General features: G+C 49.1%; 1 protein-coding gene across 1 annotated transcript in view; it reads left to right on the top strand.

Annotated features, from left to right (window-relative positions):
• Window positions 1–13,069, top strand: part of NCALD (neurocalcin delta) — a 21,241-nt gene extending 8,172 nt beyond the window's left edge. Inside the window, exons 2-3 of the mRNA XM_012643639.1 lie at window positions 9,102–9,207; window positions 12,495–13,069. Coding sequence (XP_012499093.1) covers window positions 9,102–9,207; window positions 12,495–12,592 — 204 coding nt within the window. The 3' untranslated portion in view covers window positions 12,593–13,069. The remainder of the gene's footprint in view (window positions 1–9,101; window positions 9,208–12,494) is intronic.
• The last annotated feature ends 7,038 nt before the right edge of the window (window positions 13,070–20,107 follow it).

The raw sequence follows: 20,107 nt of genomic DNA on the forward strand, positions 1-20,107 counted from the left end.
TTGTGGACTTCTTTCCTTCTCCTGCTCCTAAATACGGATATTCCCAAGTAGGGTTCCCTCTGTTGCTTTCATTTCCTCTGAGAGTCTCTTCGCACTGTTTGTTAGGGGCCAGGCATAGTGGTGCGGGCTTCCCAAGCTGTATTAATTTCCTAGGGCTGCCATAAACTGGGTGGCTTAAAACAATAGAAACTTGTTATGTTGTGTCATAATTCTAGAGGCCAGAAGTCCAAAAATCAAGGTGTCAGCAAGGTCAGGTCCTTCTAGAAGCTCCATGGGGAAATCTGTTCCATGCCTCTTTCCTAGCTGCTTATGCTTGTTGGCAGTCCTCGGCATTCCTTGGCTTGCAGCCGCATCACTCCAGTCTCTGCCTCCACCATCAGATGGTGTTATCCCTACGTGTCTGTGTCCAGAGTTCCCTCTTATAAAGATGCCAGTCATTGCATTAGGGCCACCAGAATCCATTATGATCTCATTTTGACTTGTTTACATCTGCAAAGACCCTCTTTTCAAAAAACGTCACGTTCACAGGTTCCTGGTGAACATGAATTTTTGCAGGACATTATTCAACCTCATACACAAACACTATCTCATTTAATCCTCACAACAACCTTATGAGCCCCATTTTATGGTTGAAGAAACAGATTACTTCCAGATCTTCATCTCCACTGTCCAACTGTTAATGGACATCTCCACTAAAATGTTTCACTGGCACCTAAAAGTCAGTATTCCAAAAACAAACGCATTGCCCAATCCTCCTCATCCCCCACCCCACCTTTTTAAATAGTGCAACAACATCCATCCTGTAACCAAGAAAAAGATATCTTTGGCACCTCTTCAACATCTATCTCCATGTCCAGGCAGTCACCAGACCTATTAAATCTGCCTTCTTAATATATTTTAAATCTGTCATTCCTGTCCATTCCTCCTGCCACTGTCTCATTTCAAGTTAGTGGTGGTACCCATCACTTTTAGATAGGAGCACTTAACATTTTTTCAATCTTATGTAAAGTTCAATGCAAAGGCAGCTTCAGACAACTCCTTCCAAAGAGGTCTTTACCCTCCTAAACAGACAGGATGAAGTTGCTGTGTTTTAGGCCTTCATTTTTTTTTTTTTTTTTTTTTTTTTGAGACAGGGTCTCACTCTTTCATACAGGCTAGAGTGCAATGGCATCATCATAGCTCACTGCAGCCTCAAACTCCTGGGCTCAAGTGATACTTCTACCTCCGCCTCCCGAGTAGCTGGGACTACAGGCATGTGCCACTACACCCAGCTAATTTTTCTATTTTTAGTAGAGATGAGGTCTCACTATGTTACCCAGGCTGGTTTTGAACTCCTGGCCTCAAGTGATCCTCCCACCTTGGCATCCCAAAGTGCTGGGATTATAGGCGTGAGCCAACGCACCTGGCCTAAGCCTTCATCGTTCTTACCTATTACTATAACTTTATTCCAGTTATCTATTTCTATATATGAAACCCAACCCATAAGTTAATGACTTAAAACAACAATCATTAATTAGGCCGTGAATCTGATATTTAGGCAAAACTTAGTGGGACTAGGAATACTGTTCTGTCCATTTTTAGAAAATAAAATCTTTTGCAACACATTTCTAATAGGTCTTCCTGCCTCCCCTCGGGCCCTCCCCCAATTCTAGTTCCCCCACTGATGCCAGAGTGATCTTTCCAAACTGCAGCTATAATCATGTTTCTCTTCTGCTTGAAACCTTTGAGTATCCCCCAACTCACTGCAAATGATGTCTAAATTCTTTAGCAAGGCCTTTGTGACTGGGACCCCAGCTCTCTGAAGACTCATCTCTCTTTGTAGTTTTTGAATGCTCCATGCCTCAGCTAAATGGCAACGGAAAGATTCCAGAAGGCACTATGGTCTCTCACATCCTAAAGCATTTCCTCACGTGGTGGCCTGGCATGCCCTCTTACCACATATATCTGTCTCACCCACTGGCGGTTACCTCCTGTGCCCCCACCCCCCAGTCCCATTTGTGTTAACCTTGCTTTTCTATAGCATCTTTTGTTGATCTTCATCAGAATACTGCTCCTGTTTTTTGCCAATTTCAAGTAGACTGATACTTTTTAATCATGACCAACTCCACTAAAAGATAATTAGTTTGTGATCTCATCAGCAGGACTTTACTGTGTTGAGTGCTGGATATTTTTGTAGCCCAATAAATATTCTTAAACTTCATTCTAAGACATAGTTCGATTACTTGGAAACAGCTTGAACATTCCAGGTCTTGCTTGTCAGATTCGTTAGGTGACACCAGGCAGTGCTCATCCAGGACGAATTACTCCCCACCGCTGAGGCAAGACCTTTCTGAGTAGCCAGTGCCCCGCAAAGCGAGAGGCTGTCCAGTCTGGCTGATGGAAGCAGGCCCTCTTCCTGACCTTGCATGGGGGCCAGGCACTCTTCCTCCTAAGCTTTCACTTGGTTCTTTCCCCCAGTCTTGGGTAGTTTCCTCTCATGCATACACTGACTCAGCCGAATGCTGGAGTTCTCTGGAGTTCTCTCTCTGTGCAACTCTCCTCTCTTGTCCTCTAGCTGGTGAACGCCACTTGGGTGTCTTCAGACCCTCAACTCCACTCCCAAGTCAGTGAGTTCACCAGGGGCCACATGAGTTCCCCATCTTGGCACGATGGCTTGGAAACTCTCTCAAGGCATTAAGCTGGGGCCATCGTAGGGCATAATTCTTTTGTTTCCACTTTCTTAGAGATCACTGTCCTTTACTGCCCAATTTCCAGTGTCTTCAAAACTGTTGTATCATATGTTTTGCCTTTTGGGTTTTGTTGCTGTTGCTTCAGGTGGGAGGGTAAATAACTTCTATCCCTAATACTGCATCTTCACCAGGAGCAGCACTCTCTGCTCTCATTTTCATATATTTGTCTGCTCGCCTGTCCCCCTACCACCTGTACTGCGAGCTCCATCAGAGCAGGGCTGCGCTTTCCCTCTCTAATCAGAGGGATTTAGCATAGTTCACTGTGCTTATCATAAGGTCAACAAAGTTGTTGCATAAAGCAAGTGCTAGACTCCAAAGCATACCAGGATGAATAAGATAGTATCCCTATCTTACAGAAACTTAGGAACTATCAGGAAGGAAAATCTCAGGGAGAAGCATTATAGATTATCTATTCTAAAAGAGAGAGGAACAGAGAAGGAGCCCAGCTGAAAAGGAAGCCAAAGTAAGAATCAGTCCTGGTGCAGATAGAACTTTCTTGGGGTACTAGTTTCATAAACGGTTCACAGATGCTTTGTTGAAAAACAACAAGGGTTCTGGCCAAACCAATTTGAGAAAACCTGGGTTAAATAGAGGTCAGCAGATCTCTTTACTGTAGGAATTCTCAGAATCTTTAATATGTCCACGTGCATCATAGTGCTCCAAAAAGGGGATAAAGGAAGCAGTGTTTCCCAAGCTGTTTTGATGATGGGATCTCTCTGATCTTAGAGCATCTTGGAAGGATAATATTTCTTGGAAAATGCTTTGGGAAAAACTTCTTTACAGTGTCATCCACAGATGACTACCCAGCCTTTGCTTGTATGTATCTTCAGTATCCATGGACTGACTTCTGCATAACAGCCTGCCACTATTCTGCCGTTGTACACCCCTGAACATAAGAAAGTTCTTCTCATGTTAAGACTACATCTAACTTCCCATAGCCATTCAAGTCATAAAAGGGCATAGCACTGGGTTCTTTGAAGTCATAAGCTCCCTTAGTGTGCAGGGAGTACGATTCCATGTGCAAATCTTTGACTTACTCATTACCTTTGAGGATCAAATTATCACAAAGGGAAGAATGCACAAAATGGTTCAGTGGTTTCAAACTCCATTTTTAGCATCAAAATTGGGGTTTTTTTTCCAAGTAAAATCTTACATGAAACCTAATATAAGAATGGAACTTCTTTGGTTGAAAAAGAAGTGGACCCCTGTTCTCCTATCACCTCCCTGCTGTGAAGCAACTCAGGAAAACACTGAAATCATGAAAGTTACCGATTTAAGTTTTTCTTCCAGCTCTAAACAGGAAAGTACTGATGCCATTCCACACATATAGATGTTAATCCTATTTTTAAAGTATTTTCAAAAAAGATTTTCATGCCCCCCCCCCCCGCCTTTCCTGGCATATAATATCCTTCTAAGCAGGGTGCTGTTCTTTGTCACCTAAAAACAACCTAGTACTGCCTGACTGCTTTTGCCCTTAGTCTGCTATCAGAAAGCCTGCAATGTCTGGCTTCCTGTTAGAAGACCCTAAATTTTCTGATGAGAAGAGTCAGTGTAATTTCCTTCAGAGAAAAGGTTGCAGATTAACTCTTGGAGCTGTGCCTGCCCTCCGTTACTCGCACAACCTTGGCCGGTGCAGATCTGAGTCCTTCCTTTCCGGCATTCCAAGAGGTTTTTCCTTCAAAGGAAAAAAGAAAGAAAAATATAGGCCATGAGGAAGCTGGTAGGAGCCCTGGCCACAGTGAGGAGCTATCCCAAGCCCGCCTGGGTGCCCAAAAGCTCTGCATCTACCCAGAGACAAGAATAGTGCTCTTCGAGTTTAATCAAAAACAGGACACCCCTGCTAGGCCTCTCGACATTGCTAAAAATAAAGTGGGGAAGTAGCCTGGTCTCTTCATAGTTTTATCCCATTAAATTTTGAGAGGTGGGGGGAACTGGAGCTAAGAAAAGATGTGATTTGTTTCAGAAGGCTGTCTGGGTCGTGTCTTTTACCTCTCTGTGCCATGCAGTACAGATTGTGAAGTTCTAATACAATCAGCTGTCAGTCGTTAGTGCCGTGGGAAGGGAGCAAAGGGACGGACAATTCCCCAGATGTGGCTTTGCAAGGCAATCATCCACGTACTCACCCTGGAGACCACGGGGACAGTCGCCTCAGCTCTTTGCTCTCTGCTATGGTACCACACATGCCAGAGACCTGGTTTTGTAAATAATCCACTAATCCCTATCAGTGGGTTAATGCACATTTAAACAAATGTAATCTGAGTGTCATGAAAGAGCCATCTTTCATGGGATGTGAGCCTCTTAAAGGAGACCTCACTTCCTCCTCAACCCACAGTGTACTCAGACATCATGCCTGCTGCCCCATTCCAGAAGCCCCGTTCACATATATACTCATGTCAGGGCCTTCGGACTCTGCTCATTTTGGGGAGGAGATGACAGGTGGTTGGTTGGTTATTATATTAACCTATCCTCATTTCTGTGTACCAACCCCGCTCCTTTAGCCTAAGAGCTAAAGACTAAAACTCTGGAAGACTCTATTGAGTGTGAGAACCTCCTCCTCTCACACACATTCCTGTGTTTGCTTGGGCTTTCATTTCTTCAACCAAGCGTGGTAAGGGAATGGCCTCACAGTTGATTTTGCATCAGAATCTCAAGAAGAATTTCATGGGCCCAAACCTTAGAGACTGACAGTTCCAAGGAGTGCTCCAGACCAAAGGGTTTTATTTGCCACCAGGACCTAGAGGTAGTCTAGGCGAGAGCTTTCATAACGACTATGAAGGCATTACTGGAATGGCTGTACCCATCTAAATGGTGCTCACTAAAATGAGGTGATTTTGATGTCCAATATGGTACCTCCCAAGTCCTTTACTAGAGGATTAGTGAGATACAAAATAAGAGACAGCATCAGTCTTGTTGATAATTGTGCCCCACCACCTAGCACACAGTAGACAATAAATAATTATTAAATAAATTACGAATGACCATTTTTCCATTCTCTGAACACCATTGCCTGCAAATAGGGGAATAGAGTTCACTTTGGGAAGTGAGTATAAATAGGTAAATCAAATTTAATGTCACTTCCATCTTTTTATTGCTCACTGGAGAAATACAGACACCTGGACATGGTCTGTGAGGCCCCAATGTGCTGTCCCGACCTGCTCTAGGGCCACGTCTTGTGCCACGTGTCCCTGCACCATGTCGGCGCCCTTGCACGCCTCCAACCCTGGGCCTCCACACAGTGTTGCCCTCGCTCTGTGCTTTCTTCATATCTGCTAAATCATCAGTCCTCAGCGAAGCCTACCCTAACCCTCCTGGCAAGGTCCAATTCTCCATGATATCATCTCATAAGACCAAACACCCTCCTTTGTAGCATTTTCCTCAACAGTGGTTTTACATTTGTTTCTTTGATTATCTTAATGATGTCTGTCTGCCTCATTCAACAGCAAACTCCATGAGGACAAGGACTGGATCAGTCATGATACCTGGCGATAGTACTTGCGACTGAGTGAATGAATGACTAGTGAGAACGTGGGTGGGAGTAACCGAAAGAACAGAGGTTTCCGTAACCTGGGGTCCCTGGGTGGGCTTGCGAGTCCGGGAGCCCCTGAGACTGTCCGCAATGGTGGGTGGGTATCCACAGCGCGTTTGTGTGGTCTCTAAGGGGAGAGTGCACGGCTTTTGATAGATTAAGAATCTTTAAGGGGTTTCCTGTGAATGTATTTAATCATATGAAGAGAGAGAGGAAAAAAAGAAACCGAGAAAAATATAAAAGGTTAAAGGGGGAACTTTATAAAGAAAAGCAGAACAGAAGAAAGGTGAGAGAGGAGAAACAATATGAGAAGGCACTTGTAGTGGTGGTTATTCTTGAATGAACTCTCTTGGAGAGGTTGACTGTGTACGAGGCCCTGTGTTAGGCATTAGCAGGGTTTTGCAGAAAAGCCAGAGCTGATTGCCACCTCACATCTAGAAGGAGAACGTCCTGCATAACTGCAGTTCAGAGTGAGTGGAATGAAGCGATCCAAGAGAGGCTGAGATGGAGCCATTTGCTAGCACAGAGCTGTTTGCTAAGCCATTGTGCATAGCAATAGAAGGAGGGAAGACCATGGAAGGCTTCCTGGAGGAGGGTAACATTTCAATCTGCCCCTAACTCATGGGAAGTTTTCAAAGAGGAGGGGTAGGTGAGCACTCCGATGAGAGGAGAGTGTAAACAAAGCCGCTGGTCCAGGAAACCAAGGTATGTGTTCAACAGATTAGGAGATGCCCCCTTTGGCCAGTCGCAGACACAAAGCAGGTGGCACCTGGAAGCACCAAGTGAGACAACCCTACTAAGGCCAGACCAGACTCAGGGAAGGAACATTCCAGCCCCAGAGAAGGTTGAAGATGAGTAATTACACTGCCTCCTTAAGACTAGTGGCAAAAAATAAATGTATCGCTTGTCTCTCCCTGCTCCTCCCACTACACCTCTGCAACTCCCAAGGGCTCCACTCTGCCCCTTTACAGAGGTCACACTAAGGTGACCCAGTGGGATGCTCATTTCCAGATACTGTGTTGTTGTTGTCCTAAGGTCCCTGGGCTTAGAGTGTGTGTTTGAGATGCGTGTGAGGGGTGTGCCTGTGCTGTTTATCCGTCGCTGCCAAGATTCCATTTTGCCTAGGTCAGGAGTTACAGAAAACCTTCCATCATGGGAGCAAAGAAAGCCGCGGAGAGGTTGGGAGACCTCATGGAAAGATCCTGCTTTCTACTGTTACTAAATATTCTCCTGGCCCTGTTAAACCTCTGAGCCTCTGTTTGCCCTTCTGTGAGAAGAGCTCTATCTCCATGGCCTTTCCTAGCTCCCCCAGGGAGTTAGGTGTCCCCAGCAGCCTGGCACACGGCACTACGGCCGCAGCACAGGAAGTGGCATAGACCTGGGCTGGAGGAGACAGCAAGCAGGGGTGCACAGGCAGGAGGACAGATGACAGCTCACCTTCTGCCTCCAGACCACACCTAGGTGAACATTTCTTGGGGAAGGTGACTATAGCCAAGCTTACCCCAGAGACACCGTAATCCCAGGCAGGGCCATACCTGAGCCTGACCTTCCTTCAGACCACGTGGCCGTGGAGGCAGCTCTGGAGTTCAGCAAGGGCTTGGGTGAGCTCCAGACAGACTCGGGGAGCCTGGTTAGAGGGGACCCTAGGGGACGGGATCAGCCCAAGGATCAGCATACTGCGTGAGTCAAGTGTTCACTCTTATTTGATTGACGGGGTTAGAATATTTACCCCCTGTATCCAGAATATTTTCAGCACTTCGGGCAGGGCTGGTACTGAGCAAGATTGCCAAGTGGCTAAGTCGAATCTTCAGTGTCCCTCTTCGCTCCCACATTTCCCACTTGGAAGCCACTTCCCCTCTGCTGCCTTCCTTTCTCTGCTCTCTCCAGCTGCCCCACTACCCCGAGAACTCCAGAAATTTCTGGAATTGTCTGCCCACCCCTAGGAAAACCTACTTTTGCCAGAACTTTTTGCCAGGGCTGAGGTGACCAAAGTGAATTTGATTAGTAAAGTCATGATCTAGGGATGGAAGCAATGACTTTACATTTCTCTTCCCGAATAAAAACTACCTTCAACAACTGAGGCCTCCATGCAGAGGCCACAGGCAGTTTCAGGACTGCTTGCAAAACTCCTTCTTGCCCATGAGATTTCACAGCTGTACCCAGTTGACCTCAGGCCCAAGATTGCATATTTAATCAAAAATTCGGATGGCAAGTTGTTTCCATCTCAGGGATACTTGGGAGCTTGCAGAGAAGGAATGTGAGCCCCCTGGCTCCTGCAGGGGGAAGAGCATCCGGATGGGTCGGGGATGTCTGCCTGGGGGAAGACGCAGGCACCACTTACAGACTGTTTCGTGCGCATCATCCTTGAGGGGCCTTTGTGGAGACCACAATAGACATCTGTTTGTCTCCCTGGCCTGAGGAATGTCACCTACAGCCTTGCTCCTCGAAGTGGGGTCTTCAGAACAGCAGCACCAGCATCACATGGGAGCTTGTTAAAAACACGGAATCTCAGTCCCCACCCCTGCCCCGGCCCTACGCAATCAGATTCTGCATTGCAACAAGATTCCCAGGGAATTCACACACACATTGACATTACAGATACGGGTCTAGTGGGTCTTCCTGCTGCTTGTCACTCTTGAGGGTCCCCACTGGACGAGAGCAAGCTTGCTGGCCTGGCTCCCACCAGGGACTGAGCCTCCATGTCCACGAACAACTCGGCAGAGACAAGACGGGGGCCAGAGTGGATGGGGAGAGTCCCTCACCCCTGCATTTGGGAAATTTAACAATAGGACTATTGTGTGCCACCCGGTGTTTCTTTCTTACCACCATGTTTCTTCTGTCCCCAGGCAATCTATAAAATGGTTTCCTCTGTAATGAAAATGCCCGAAGATGAGTCAACCCCAGAGAAAAGGACAGAGAAGATCTTCCGCCAGATGGACACCAATAGAGACGGTAGGAGGCTCTCCGCTTTGTCAGGTGGTGGCTGCGGGAGGGGCCAGGGGAGCTCAGGAAGGGAAATGCCACTCGAGGACAAAATCTCAGCCTCAGGGACCTGGCTGGAGACCCTTTATGAGATTGTCTCATCCTCCATGCCTCCCAGCTGGGTGGGAAGAAAGAGGACTAGGTGGTTCCTAGAGAGCTGATCCCAGTCCAGGGGAAAAAATGCCTTATTTCTAGGCCCTTCTGTCCTCCTTCTAGGTTATCTTCTACCCCCAAGAAAATAAGATGGGTCTGTGGAATAGGAATAGAAGGACCTGAGAAAGCATAGTTAGCACAGACCGGTCCTCAGGACAGGCCCAGAGCATGGCAGGCTGGGTCCCTGCAGGCCAATCAGAATGGGAGATGCTAGCAGCTTTCACCCCAGCCTGCCCAAGGGGTCTTGTTGGGGTCTTTTTTGCATGCTCTAAGGTGTTGGGTTTCCCAGAGACACATGGGGCTCACTCAGTCACTGGAGGACCAGGGAGCGAGAAGGGGTAATGGAGTGAGGTGGCCAGGAGGCTCCCACCCTGATGGTGCCACTCACCATTCAAACCCAACAAAGTGAAAAGGAGGGCTGGATTTCAAACTCAGGAACAGAAGGATTTTAGATACTGAGTTGCCAGATAGAACACAGAAGGCCCAATTATCTTTGAATTTCAGGTAAACAAGGGATTTTTTAATGTAAGTATACCCCATGAAATATTTGAGACGTACTTATACTAAATAATTGTTTACTGTTTATCTGAAATTCAAAGTTAACTGGAAGTCCTGTATTTTATTTGCAATCTGGCCACCCTATTTAGATATAATACCTGAGTTTAAAGTGCTAAGCTCAGGGCCTTGTCCGTAACAGGCTCCATAGCTCTTGCTATTGTTACCAGCTCACTTGTTCTGCTCAGAGTCCCCAGCAATTCCTGTCCACGAAAGCACCCACACACCTACCTGGCGCTGATCTATGGAACAACAGAAGGCTCTGCAGCAGAGTCAGCCTCTCTCTCTTTCTGTCCCCACCCTGGGGCACCAGCTGCCTGAGAATCTGGGTTTGCATAGTGCAGGCCCTTCTGTTTGCTTTGTTTCCTCCACAGAGGTGCCATTACATCCTGTTACATCTTATTGCCCCTTATATTTGATTGTTTGTAAAGACTGAGCAAGCACAGGATTATTTTAATAGCTAACGAACTTGCTGATATTAAGCTGTAGGATTTGCTGTTGCTCCAGGGAGTATAGTGGGTCTGTGCTCTGCTCTAGGTCCAGACACCGCTTTAGAATTGAGCTAAAGGGTGGAAGAAAATCAAGACACTGCAGGATAAAGACCTAACTTATGTTGGTCACAGGCGATGAAGTAGGGTCTCTCCACTGGGACTCGGCTACTATAGGATCGCAGAGCCCTAGTTGGGTTAGATTCCCGGAACACAGCTCACTGCTAAAGTCTTGTGCTTCTGTGAGGGAAAGGCTTGTGTTTAAAAAGAGGGTGGGGAGGGAAGGAGAGCAGCAGATGGAAGGAAGTAGGAGGGGCTGTAAGTCCACAGCAGTCAGGGGAATCTTAGCCCAACCAGGAGACTGGGTGCTTCAGCTAAATGCTCGGTTTCTGGGCCCCAGGGCTGAGGCCACCTGGTCCCCTCCCTGCCTGGAGCAGATCAGACCTCACATAGAATCTCTGGCCATTAGATTCCTCTTGCCTGAAGCTCTTGGCATCTAACCCCTGGCTTGCAGAGAAAATCGTGGGGCCACAGGCCAAGCCCAGCCCTGAAGCTGGAGGGCCACGTTGAAGGCGGATTCGCTCTGCCACCTCTAGCTGGCGCCTCCTGAAGCCTCTCTTACAGAGATCCCAAGGTGCTTGGTGGCCGCTGCTGCCTCCTTTCCCTAACGAGTGCCTTGCGAAGCCTAAGGAGGTCATCACCATTTTAACTACTACGTGGGTGGGGCACAGTTCGTAAAAAATGGTCAGAACACAAAACCTCGAGGGGACCAGCTATATTTATTAAAGATAAATTAATGCATAAATCCCTATCTTTCTTCTTCATGTAGATAAAGTGAGTTTGATTAAACAAGAAGTAGGTTCTGGGGGAAAGGGTTATGGTCGAGGGGAGGTCATATTTGTTGATATCTTTGGTGGGAGAACCCCCCTCCTGTCTGGGTTTGGAATAAATTGAGAAATAAAAGAGCAATAATTGAGGCCAAAGGATAGAGCTACGTGGAGGACGTGGCTGAGCGTGGCGGTCCAAGGCATGCTAACGAACCCGCAGGCCGTGCAGGGCAGGGCAGGCCCAGTGCCTATCCTTGGAGAAGCAGGGGGAAAGGAGTCCTCTCTGGGGCAGCTCTTTTCCAGGGAGGAAGGAGGGAAAGCTGAGCCAAAGTGCCCAGCAATTCCTCCCAGATTTACCAGTCAAGTGAGCCGTGTCACTCCCAGGGGCAGGGTAGGCAAAGAATCAGCTCCAGGAATGGGAAAAAGTTCTGTGGCCCCAGCTCCTCCCCCACCACCCCCTCCTCTCCACAACCACAGTGACAGAGGGGCCCTCCTGGAAGAGAATGCAAGCTTGAAGGAAAGGGTCACTGGGCAGGAGTGGGACCCAGGCTGCCGGGTCTCCCTCCTCCAGGCCATCAGCGTAGGCGGAAACCAGGGGGTCACCCTGTGAGTCGCACACACCCCCTTACGTTCATTCTCCTGACCTAGGCAGGGAGGTGCACTGTCCTCACGTGTTGCCTAAAAGAACGAACGCTTAGGTCAGGGCAGCTCCCCGCAGATGTGAGGGGCTCCTGCAGCAAACCTGAGTGCACTGAAGCGGCCTGAGGGGGCCCACAGGCTCCCAGGAACACCGTGGCCATGGCCTTGGTGCTGGGAGGGCCCAGCTCATTCTCATAAAGGCACTAGGGCCTCTCATCCCAAAATATTGAGTGAGCCCCTCCAGGGTGCCTGGAGTTAGAAGAGCCACGAGGACAGGGACCAAGTCAGGGTCATCCACCACCCTCTCCCCAGCCCCCGGGCACACAGTGTGCTCTTAGGAAGTGGGGCTGTGTTGCTGTGTGCACTGTGCCTGGGCTGGCAGTGCCATGGGGAACAAGGCAGAGTCCCTGCCTCACGGGTCTGACCTTGGAAAGAGAGTCACCTGGGCTCCTCCACGGCACAGGTGAGTGCTGCGCGTCACAGCGGCTGTGAGACCGTGGGCAGGTGAGTGGCCGCTGTCACCGACGTGCTGTGGGAGGGTGTAAGCTCACGCCACTGCCACCAGCCGCCACTCACCTGTCCTCTTGCTTCCTAGGAAAACTCTCCCTGGAAGAGTTCATCCGAGGGGCCAAAAGTGACCCGTCCATAGTGCGCCTCCTGCAGTGCGACCCAAGCAGCGCCGGCCAGTTCTGAGCCCCACACCCACCGATCCAAGTGTAGAGCTGCTTGTGTTCCCTTTTGATTCTTCTTTTTAATAATTTTTTTGCCAAACAATATTGATGGTGATGCTGTCCCCTGTGCGGTCAGATGCGCTTTCCTCCGTGACACCTTCAGCTTCTTTTGTCGTGGACGCTTCGTGGGAATGCCCAGAGCCCCAGCGTGCTTGTGGGGAACATGGACAGACTTCGTGGTGTTCGTTGTTTGACGATTTTTAATTGTTACTATTATTATTTTCTTTTGATTCTAATGTCTCTCTTCTAAAACCTAAGACTCGGGGTGGTGGGGGTGGCAAGAGAAGGGAAACTCGTCCGGCCCAGTGACTCCTCTGTAAGCTTTGAGGGGCTTTCGTTTGAAAGACAGAACTCCCTGCCTGGGCCTGCCGTGGCACATGCGTGGGGGTGGTGGGCGGCACCAGAGGCTGGATTCCCCAAGAACAAGTCACCCTCTGGGGCGAGGCTGTTAACAGGAGCTGGGACATTCCCCCATGGGGCCCACTCCGCCCTCCTCCCCTGCAGGCTGTAGTTTCTAAGCTGTGAACATTTCGAGGTAAATGAGTAGAGGAGAGGAAAACGATAGCTCAGCTATTTTTTCACAGGTTTACACTAGTTGAGCTAATATGAGTGTCTTTGGAAATTAAATACAAATGGTAACATATTCCAAAACCAGACCCATCTTGTTGCCTATTGTGATTTAAAAAAAAAAAAAAAAAAGAAAGGAAGACTGCTGTATATAAAATATTGGGTATTGCAGACCAAATTAAGTGTTTTGCCTTGTTTAAATGAAATGCATGTTTAGTGAGCACTAATACAATCTTATTCCAGAGACTGTTTTTAGTAGCTTATTGTGAAGTAAGCCAACTATAATGAATGTCTATGTCTTGTTTTAAAGTCATATCTGCCTTTGCACAAATGTACCAATCGACAAGTATATTTTATATATTCCATAAAAGTACAAAGTAACGCTGCCTAGGGCCCAGTGTTAATTTTGAACGCCCTTCCGAGTTGCAGTGCTGGGAGAGCAGGCGACGAGCAGTGTGGCCAGGACACGCGCAAGTGGAGAGCCAGGGGGTTGGCCTTTATGAGAGGCGAGGCGGGCGGTTCGCCCACCCCACCCAGCAGCCCATTGACAACATCAGATTGGAGGCCTGGTGCTTTTCTGAGCAGGTTGATCTTCTGTGGACTTGAAAAAAATAGTGTCGATTCTTGGGCATTCCCAATGGTTTAGTCCATGTGTATGGTTAGAGCACCACGTCTGGAATATTTACGTTAACATGCCCCCAGTGGCCCTTCAAAGAGTCAGACATTGGGTTGATCTAATTCATTGTAAAGAAGACATGGACTAGCGGGTCTGTGGTTTCCCAGGCCCGCTATGGAGAATCCTAAAACATTTTCCATCACTGTTTCTTGAATGCAGATTTCTGTTTCCAGAAGTGACAGCACACATTTGAGTTGCTGTTTGGTCTGGTGACCTCATATATAGATGGATTTGAATTTCAGGTTAAGAGTAAAACTTGCTGGTCACGGGCAAGTCACACTCTCACCAGCAGTTGGTATGACGTGGCCCAAACGCTCAACAATGTTGATGGGGAACCTGCCCCAAGGGAAGGCAGAGAGGTCCCGAGTGGGTCTGTCTGCTGCCAAGCCACTTCCTGTAGAACAGGAACAGAAAGATAAACATCATAACCATGAGGGAAATGTCGCCGAGTCCATTCTAACCTCCAGGTTCCTGTATATGACTGGAGTCTGTTCTATCTGGTAGCAAAAATCCGAATTTGTAGAGTGGACCAAAATGAACCAAATTTGTAGGATGACATTCTGAAACCTGGATTTGGTAACATAATCTCAGTCTTCCTCTGAGTGTCAATTCCTCATAGCGGTTCCAAGACTTGCCAAATTCCTCCAGAGGCTGAGTGCTAAAATGTTTTTGAAAAATAGGGAATTAACCTAAGTCATGGAGTACAGAATGGGCAAAGAGGCCCAGCAAACCCTGTTGGTGTGTTCAGGAGTGGCAGCCCCCTTTCTCCTGCTCTGGATTGAAGACCTCATTCCTCCCTTAGTTCTCCTTTGATGGGTGCAATCAGTTAATGATCGGGGAAACCTGCCTAGGCCCTGCCCTTGGTCATGACGTCTTGTTGAGCTAGACCCACTCTGTTCTCTAGAACCTAGAGCTGGAGTGAGGAGCAGAGAAGGTCTCCAGCTGTTCAGGTAGAAAACAGAGCCAGACGCTTGGCTAATGAATGCCGACGCTCCCAGAATGTACGCAAACAGCCGGTGTCCTGGCCTGCCGCTGACCCTGTCTGTGTCTTCTCGAGGGTTGTTTTTCTCCTCCTCCTCCTTTCCAGGAAGGCCCTCGTATGTCTAATCCAATGCACTCAAGTTCGGCCCAGGGACTCCATGACACCCAGAGGTGGAATGCCTAGAAGTTTGGGTCACTCCTGTGCTGGGCTGCTCGTTGTCATTTCTGTGTTCAGGGACCTCTGGAAATGGTATGTTCTGACCCAAATAAAGCCAGCCTGTGATGTCCAAGGGACTGGAATAAAGTGGCTTACGACCTGAAGGATTCTATGGAGTGCTTGACTGTTCATACCTCATTTGGGGAAGGGGTGCTGAGGGCGCTGTCCCATCCCATTGGTGCCGTGGGGGGACTTGCCACAAGTGGATTTAATACTATATGTATTTATAAATCATATCATATAGAGTGGCCACTATATCAGTTGCTTTTGTGTAGCTCTTGCCTGGCATTAAAGCATGTTTATTGTTTAATATGATCGTCTGGAACATGGGATTTTCATGCCTAAACTGTAGCCCCAGCTGACTCTGTGCCGTAGTGAGGCTCCAGGTTCTGACGCTGGCCTCCTCCTGGGTGGTGTTTCTGCCCTAGAGAAACACGAGGAACCCAGGTTTGGGGAGGGCCCAGGGGAGGACGGGAGAGGCTGCTGAGCCCAAAGCCCTGTCCAGAAGCATCCTTGGGCTGCGTATGGGCTTTTTCCCTCCCTCCCATCATGGTCTTCACTTTCTTCTCACCTCCCCTTCTTTCCGAAACCCAAGTCCAAGCATGAGGCATAGTGGAAAGAGAAACTGAGGCATCCCCCTTCAGGGGGACCTGGGTAAGCCTGAGGAAATTAATGCCCTCTTCTCCACCTTCTCAGCCTCTCAGCCCGGGCAGAGTCAATGGAAAAGATGACATGATGCAGAGCTACACCCTCAAAGCCAATTCAGATCAAGGTGTTTGGTTTCTGTTGCTGTCAACCAGCCCTGCCTTCAGCACAGGAGGCCATTAATGTAGAAAAAGCGGCTACTGAGTGGCCAACTTGCATGTCAGCTCCAACGGGTGTTTCATGGGCCAAATAGGCCGGGTGTGGAGGTTGAGCTGGCCTGGGGAGGGTCTTCCTACTGCACACGGCTGGTCTCCATGGGCCGGTGATGGCCTTGCTGGCCGTGAGTACAGAGCATGAGTGACAAACACCAAGGCAGATGGTGGGAAAGTGGCTAGGGGCCTCCAACCTGAGCAGGAGGCTGCACACCTGCAACCTGGTCATTTCTAGCAAAGTTCTAACCCTGAGGCTCCTATTTTCAGGGCACTGTCTTGATGCCCCAACCTAGCTGAGCTCCCTCACAGCCCGGTCAGGCACGGAGGGTACCCACCCACTGAGGAGGAGTCCCGTGTTCTCTTCATCAAGGTAGAGAGGGAAGCACAAGAACTGCCTTTGGGAGAACTGGAGATGCTTCTCACCTCTCGTCTTTGTCAGGAGTATGCTCAGCAGAGAGCACTCTCCTGAAATTTTCTGGGTTTGATGTGGCTGAAGGAACAAGAGAAAAACCACTGAGTCTTGTATTTTCCAAGTCAGTAGAATACCAGTCGCATCCACCTAAAACAGGAAAACTGTTGCACGGGGAAAAGATGTTCAGGCTGAGGGTATCATCAGATGATCCGTTCATTTCAAGCAGGTTTCTCTACTGTTGAATGCTGACCACAAGGCCGGGACTTGGGTCCTGGGCATTTGCCGCACTGGGCATTAATGTGCAATGCGTGGTCCCAGACGCCCCGGGGGTGCAAACGATGAATACTCTGAGAGCTTTCCACAGCATAAAGCTAGCTCACTTGGGGCAGCTCAGAGAAGCCAGGGCCTCAGGGAGGGTATTTCATGAATTCTTTTCTTAGCACTATTCCAGGAAGTAGCTGACATTTTAATAGTTCTCTAAGAGAAATGGGGGCAGCTGGGCTTGCCAACTCTTGTTAAATACTCACCTCTGTCACCAGCATGCCATCCTCATGGAGACAGACAGATGGACAGCCCCTCAAGATGTATCTTTCCAATACCAGTATTTAATCACTTCACTGGGCTCACACTGGGTGTGGAATGGTGACCCAACACAAAACCAAGCACTATAGTCTTGGATGTATTGGGGTGGGGTGGGCTGGGGTGGGGTGAGGAAGGTTATTAGCAAAGGAATAGGAGATGAGCTCCCCGCCCAGCTGGTGACTCCTGCCACAGCTTACGCCTCTGGGAACAGGAACCTGGTTGTTTCCTGAGCGGTGCCTGAGGGCTGTTTGCCTCCCAGGGAACAAGCAGGTGCTGTTTGCCTTTGCTACCTTTTCACCACCCCCTTCCCCCTCTTCTGTTGCTTCTGCTTGACCAGAGGTCCCCATTGTAGAATTCCTGAGTCCCCAGAATTACCCCACATGCCATTTAGAGGAGCTCAGAGAAGTGTAGGAATGAGGGACCCCTGGGGACAGAGGGTTACTGTACCGAAGTGATCGTCCGGAGAACTCACTCAGGGAATGTTGAGTGGAGCCTGAACAAGTCTCTGTTTCAAAGGGGCTTGAGCCGCTCAGATGTTCCTTTAGGAGAAGCTGCTGTCGGCAGCAGAGCGGGTCAGGAGCACCGGCTGTCACACCTCTGGAGCCACTCCGAGGCTGCGCTCTCCCTGGGTGGCTCCTTGTCAGTGACTGCACATGGCCAGGCTGTTAGACTGGCCCTTCTTACCCAAAGTGGGACGCCTCCGTGGGCAACCTTTGCCTGGGGCCTCCCCACTGGCCTGGCTGGCACTTTCTCGGAACCGCACTGCAGTCTGAGGCCCTTCCCGCCCGATCGTGCTTCCTCCACTCCGCTTCCTCCCCTCCGTCCCCGGCCTCAGTCTGCAGACTGACCCTGCCTGCTGCTCTCCCTGTGTCCTCCACATAACTTCCCCTCGATACATCTCCTGACTCCCGATCCTGTCTTGGCAGCTTCATCTTGGAGGACCTGAAGCCACACAGTGACCACCCCCTTTCCTACTGCTGCGGACCCCCACATCTCTCCAGAAGGCTCCTCAATGAGCACTTCCCAGCCCCACTCCCGGCCCTGGCCCACGCAGGAAGCCGCTGGAGAGGCTGCTGGGTTGAAGTCAGTCAGGGGAGCCTTCTTGAGGGCAGGTTTTTAGCCAAGATTTGAAAACTGTGGACATGAACAGACAGAGAGGAGTGTGGAAGAACATAGAGACACCACTCATCTGGAACAGAGCTGCCCTTGGGAGATGACAGTGGACGGTGGCTAAGGGAGGGTGGGCAGCCCTCTGGGGGGGGGAACCCCCACACTGGGACAGCACATCAAGGGGTTCACACCTGAGCGACAGATACAAGGGAGCCTGTGGGTTCTGGGGCAAGATTGTTGTGATAAAACTGGAGTCAGAGCCAGGTGGTTCTAGTCTGTAGGTAGAGGCTGGCTCGGATGAACCAGGGAGCAGAAAGCGTTCGTGGGAATTAAGGGCGCGAGTGAGCCTGGGCTGAGGAGGGTAGAAAGGAACAGGAGTCCTCTGCCCTGCCCGGAGGGACTGGCCGGGAACAACTGCCCCGGGGAGCCTGCCACGGTCACCCTGAGGCCTCTTGACATCCTTAGCCGCTTCTCATTGGACCCTGGGGTGGGGCACGACAAAGTAACTTCAAGAGGAAATGCCAGCTCTGCTGACGCCCGGGGGAGCCACGGAGAAACTTCTTTCCAACCAGGCAAAGAGCCCAACACTCACCTCACAGAAAGCACCAGACGCTGCTGTTTTACTCTTCTGTTATGAATATTTATTTTCTTAAAAATGTACAAAAAATAAAATAACTGTATTTATAGTTTATAGATTCCCCATCTCCCATTTACAAAACTATTAAGTTACATTTACCTTTTTTTTAACATGAGAGCAAATTGTGCATATATCAATCTCCCTTGCTTGTCTTTAAGAAAGGGCTGTTCATAGAATTTGGCACAAACCCTCTATTTCTGTTACATTTTCATGATTTTAAATAAGAAGGAAAATAAATGTTTGATTCATTTCATGCTTCCCAAGTTTCTGGGCTGGGACATGCCTTAGTCTTTTGGGAACCAATTCCAAGAAGACATCTGACTGCAATTTTCTGTTGGTCCCAATTTCCAAACACCTGTAAAGTCTGAATAATTTGGAGATATGTAAGAAAAACACTTGCTTCACATGTCCCCCATCTCCCATGGATTTAAAAAAAGAAAAAGCTTATTTATTTGAATGTGATTAAGTTAAGGGACAAAAAGGAAGAGGAGGCAAGTTCTCCAATCTTCCTGGAGTGTTTTTGCTCAGGAAATTTTGCTCCTCAAAGTTCTGCTAGTACACAGCGCAGGACACCTCAAAGCTAAGCCAAGGGCGCTCCGGGAATGCAGAGGGGAACAGCTCAGAAGGGACGTGGCACTCTGCACCACCCTTCGGTGGCACTTGCCTCATATCCTTTGTTCTGGCAACCGTCGCCACAGTGATTGCTCGGGGACTTAGGACAAATGCAAAAGCATCTCTGCTTCATCTTCTGCCTTGGGGCAGGACCAACAAACAGTTTTCCAAAGAGGCTGGAGAGAGAAGGGTAGATAGCCTGTGTCAGGCTGCCAAAAATTTTCTTTTCCCTACTCTGGAGTCCTAGGCCCCAGCCCAGTAGTATTTGTTGCTACATCTGCCAATCATGTTTGAAACTATTCCTAACCCAAGGAGTGTGGGAAGTGCATAGTACATACGTATTTCCAACACTGAACTTGTCCATCTTAGAACACAGCCCCATTAGTACCCAGGGTGGCCCAGGGTATGGCTGTCGGCGCAGAGGAGGTGACAGCCTGGAGCAGAGCTGAATACGGGATGCAAACCTTTGGCACCGTGGGAAGGGGTACCACAGAGGACACACAGGAGGGCGCCCCCTTACCACCATGCAGGGATCTTCTTGGGCACGACACCTGCTCTCTGTTCCATCCAATTCCTCCGCAGCCTCAAGGGGAAACAGCTAAGCTAGAAGCAGCCCCTCCGTCCTGCCCTGGACCTCAGGGGCAAACAGCGGGGAGCACAGGGAGCCCTGAGAGAAGGGCCTCCAGGTGAGATGACAAAGTGCTTTACAAACAAATCTGGACCTTTACGTGGAACCTGCCCTAGATCTGGGGCCTTGGGTGTAGGATGTGTCTGGCTACCGAAAAGCTAGTGCTTCAGCCCGCAAGGGTGAATGCAGACCCCTAAA

Source organism: Propithecus coquereli, unplaced genomic scaffold (assembly GCF_000956105.1).
Source record: "Propithecus coquereli isolate 6110/MARCELLA unplaced genomic scaffold, Pcoq_1.0 Scaffold2, whole genome shotgun sequence".
Taxonomy (NCBI): Eukaryota; Metazoa; Chordata; class Mammalia; order Primates; family Indriidae; genus Propithecus; species Propithecus coquereli.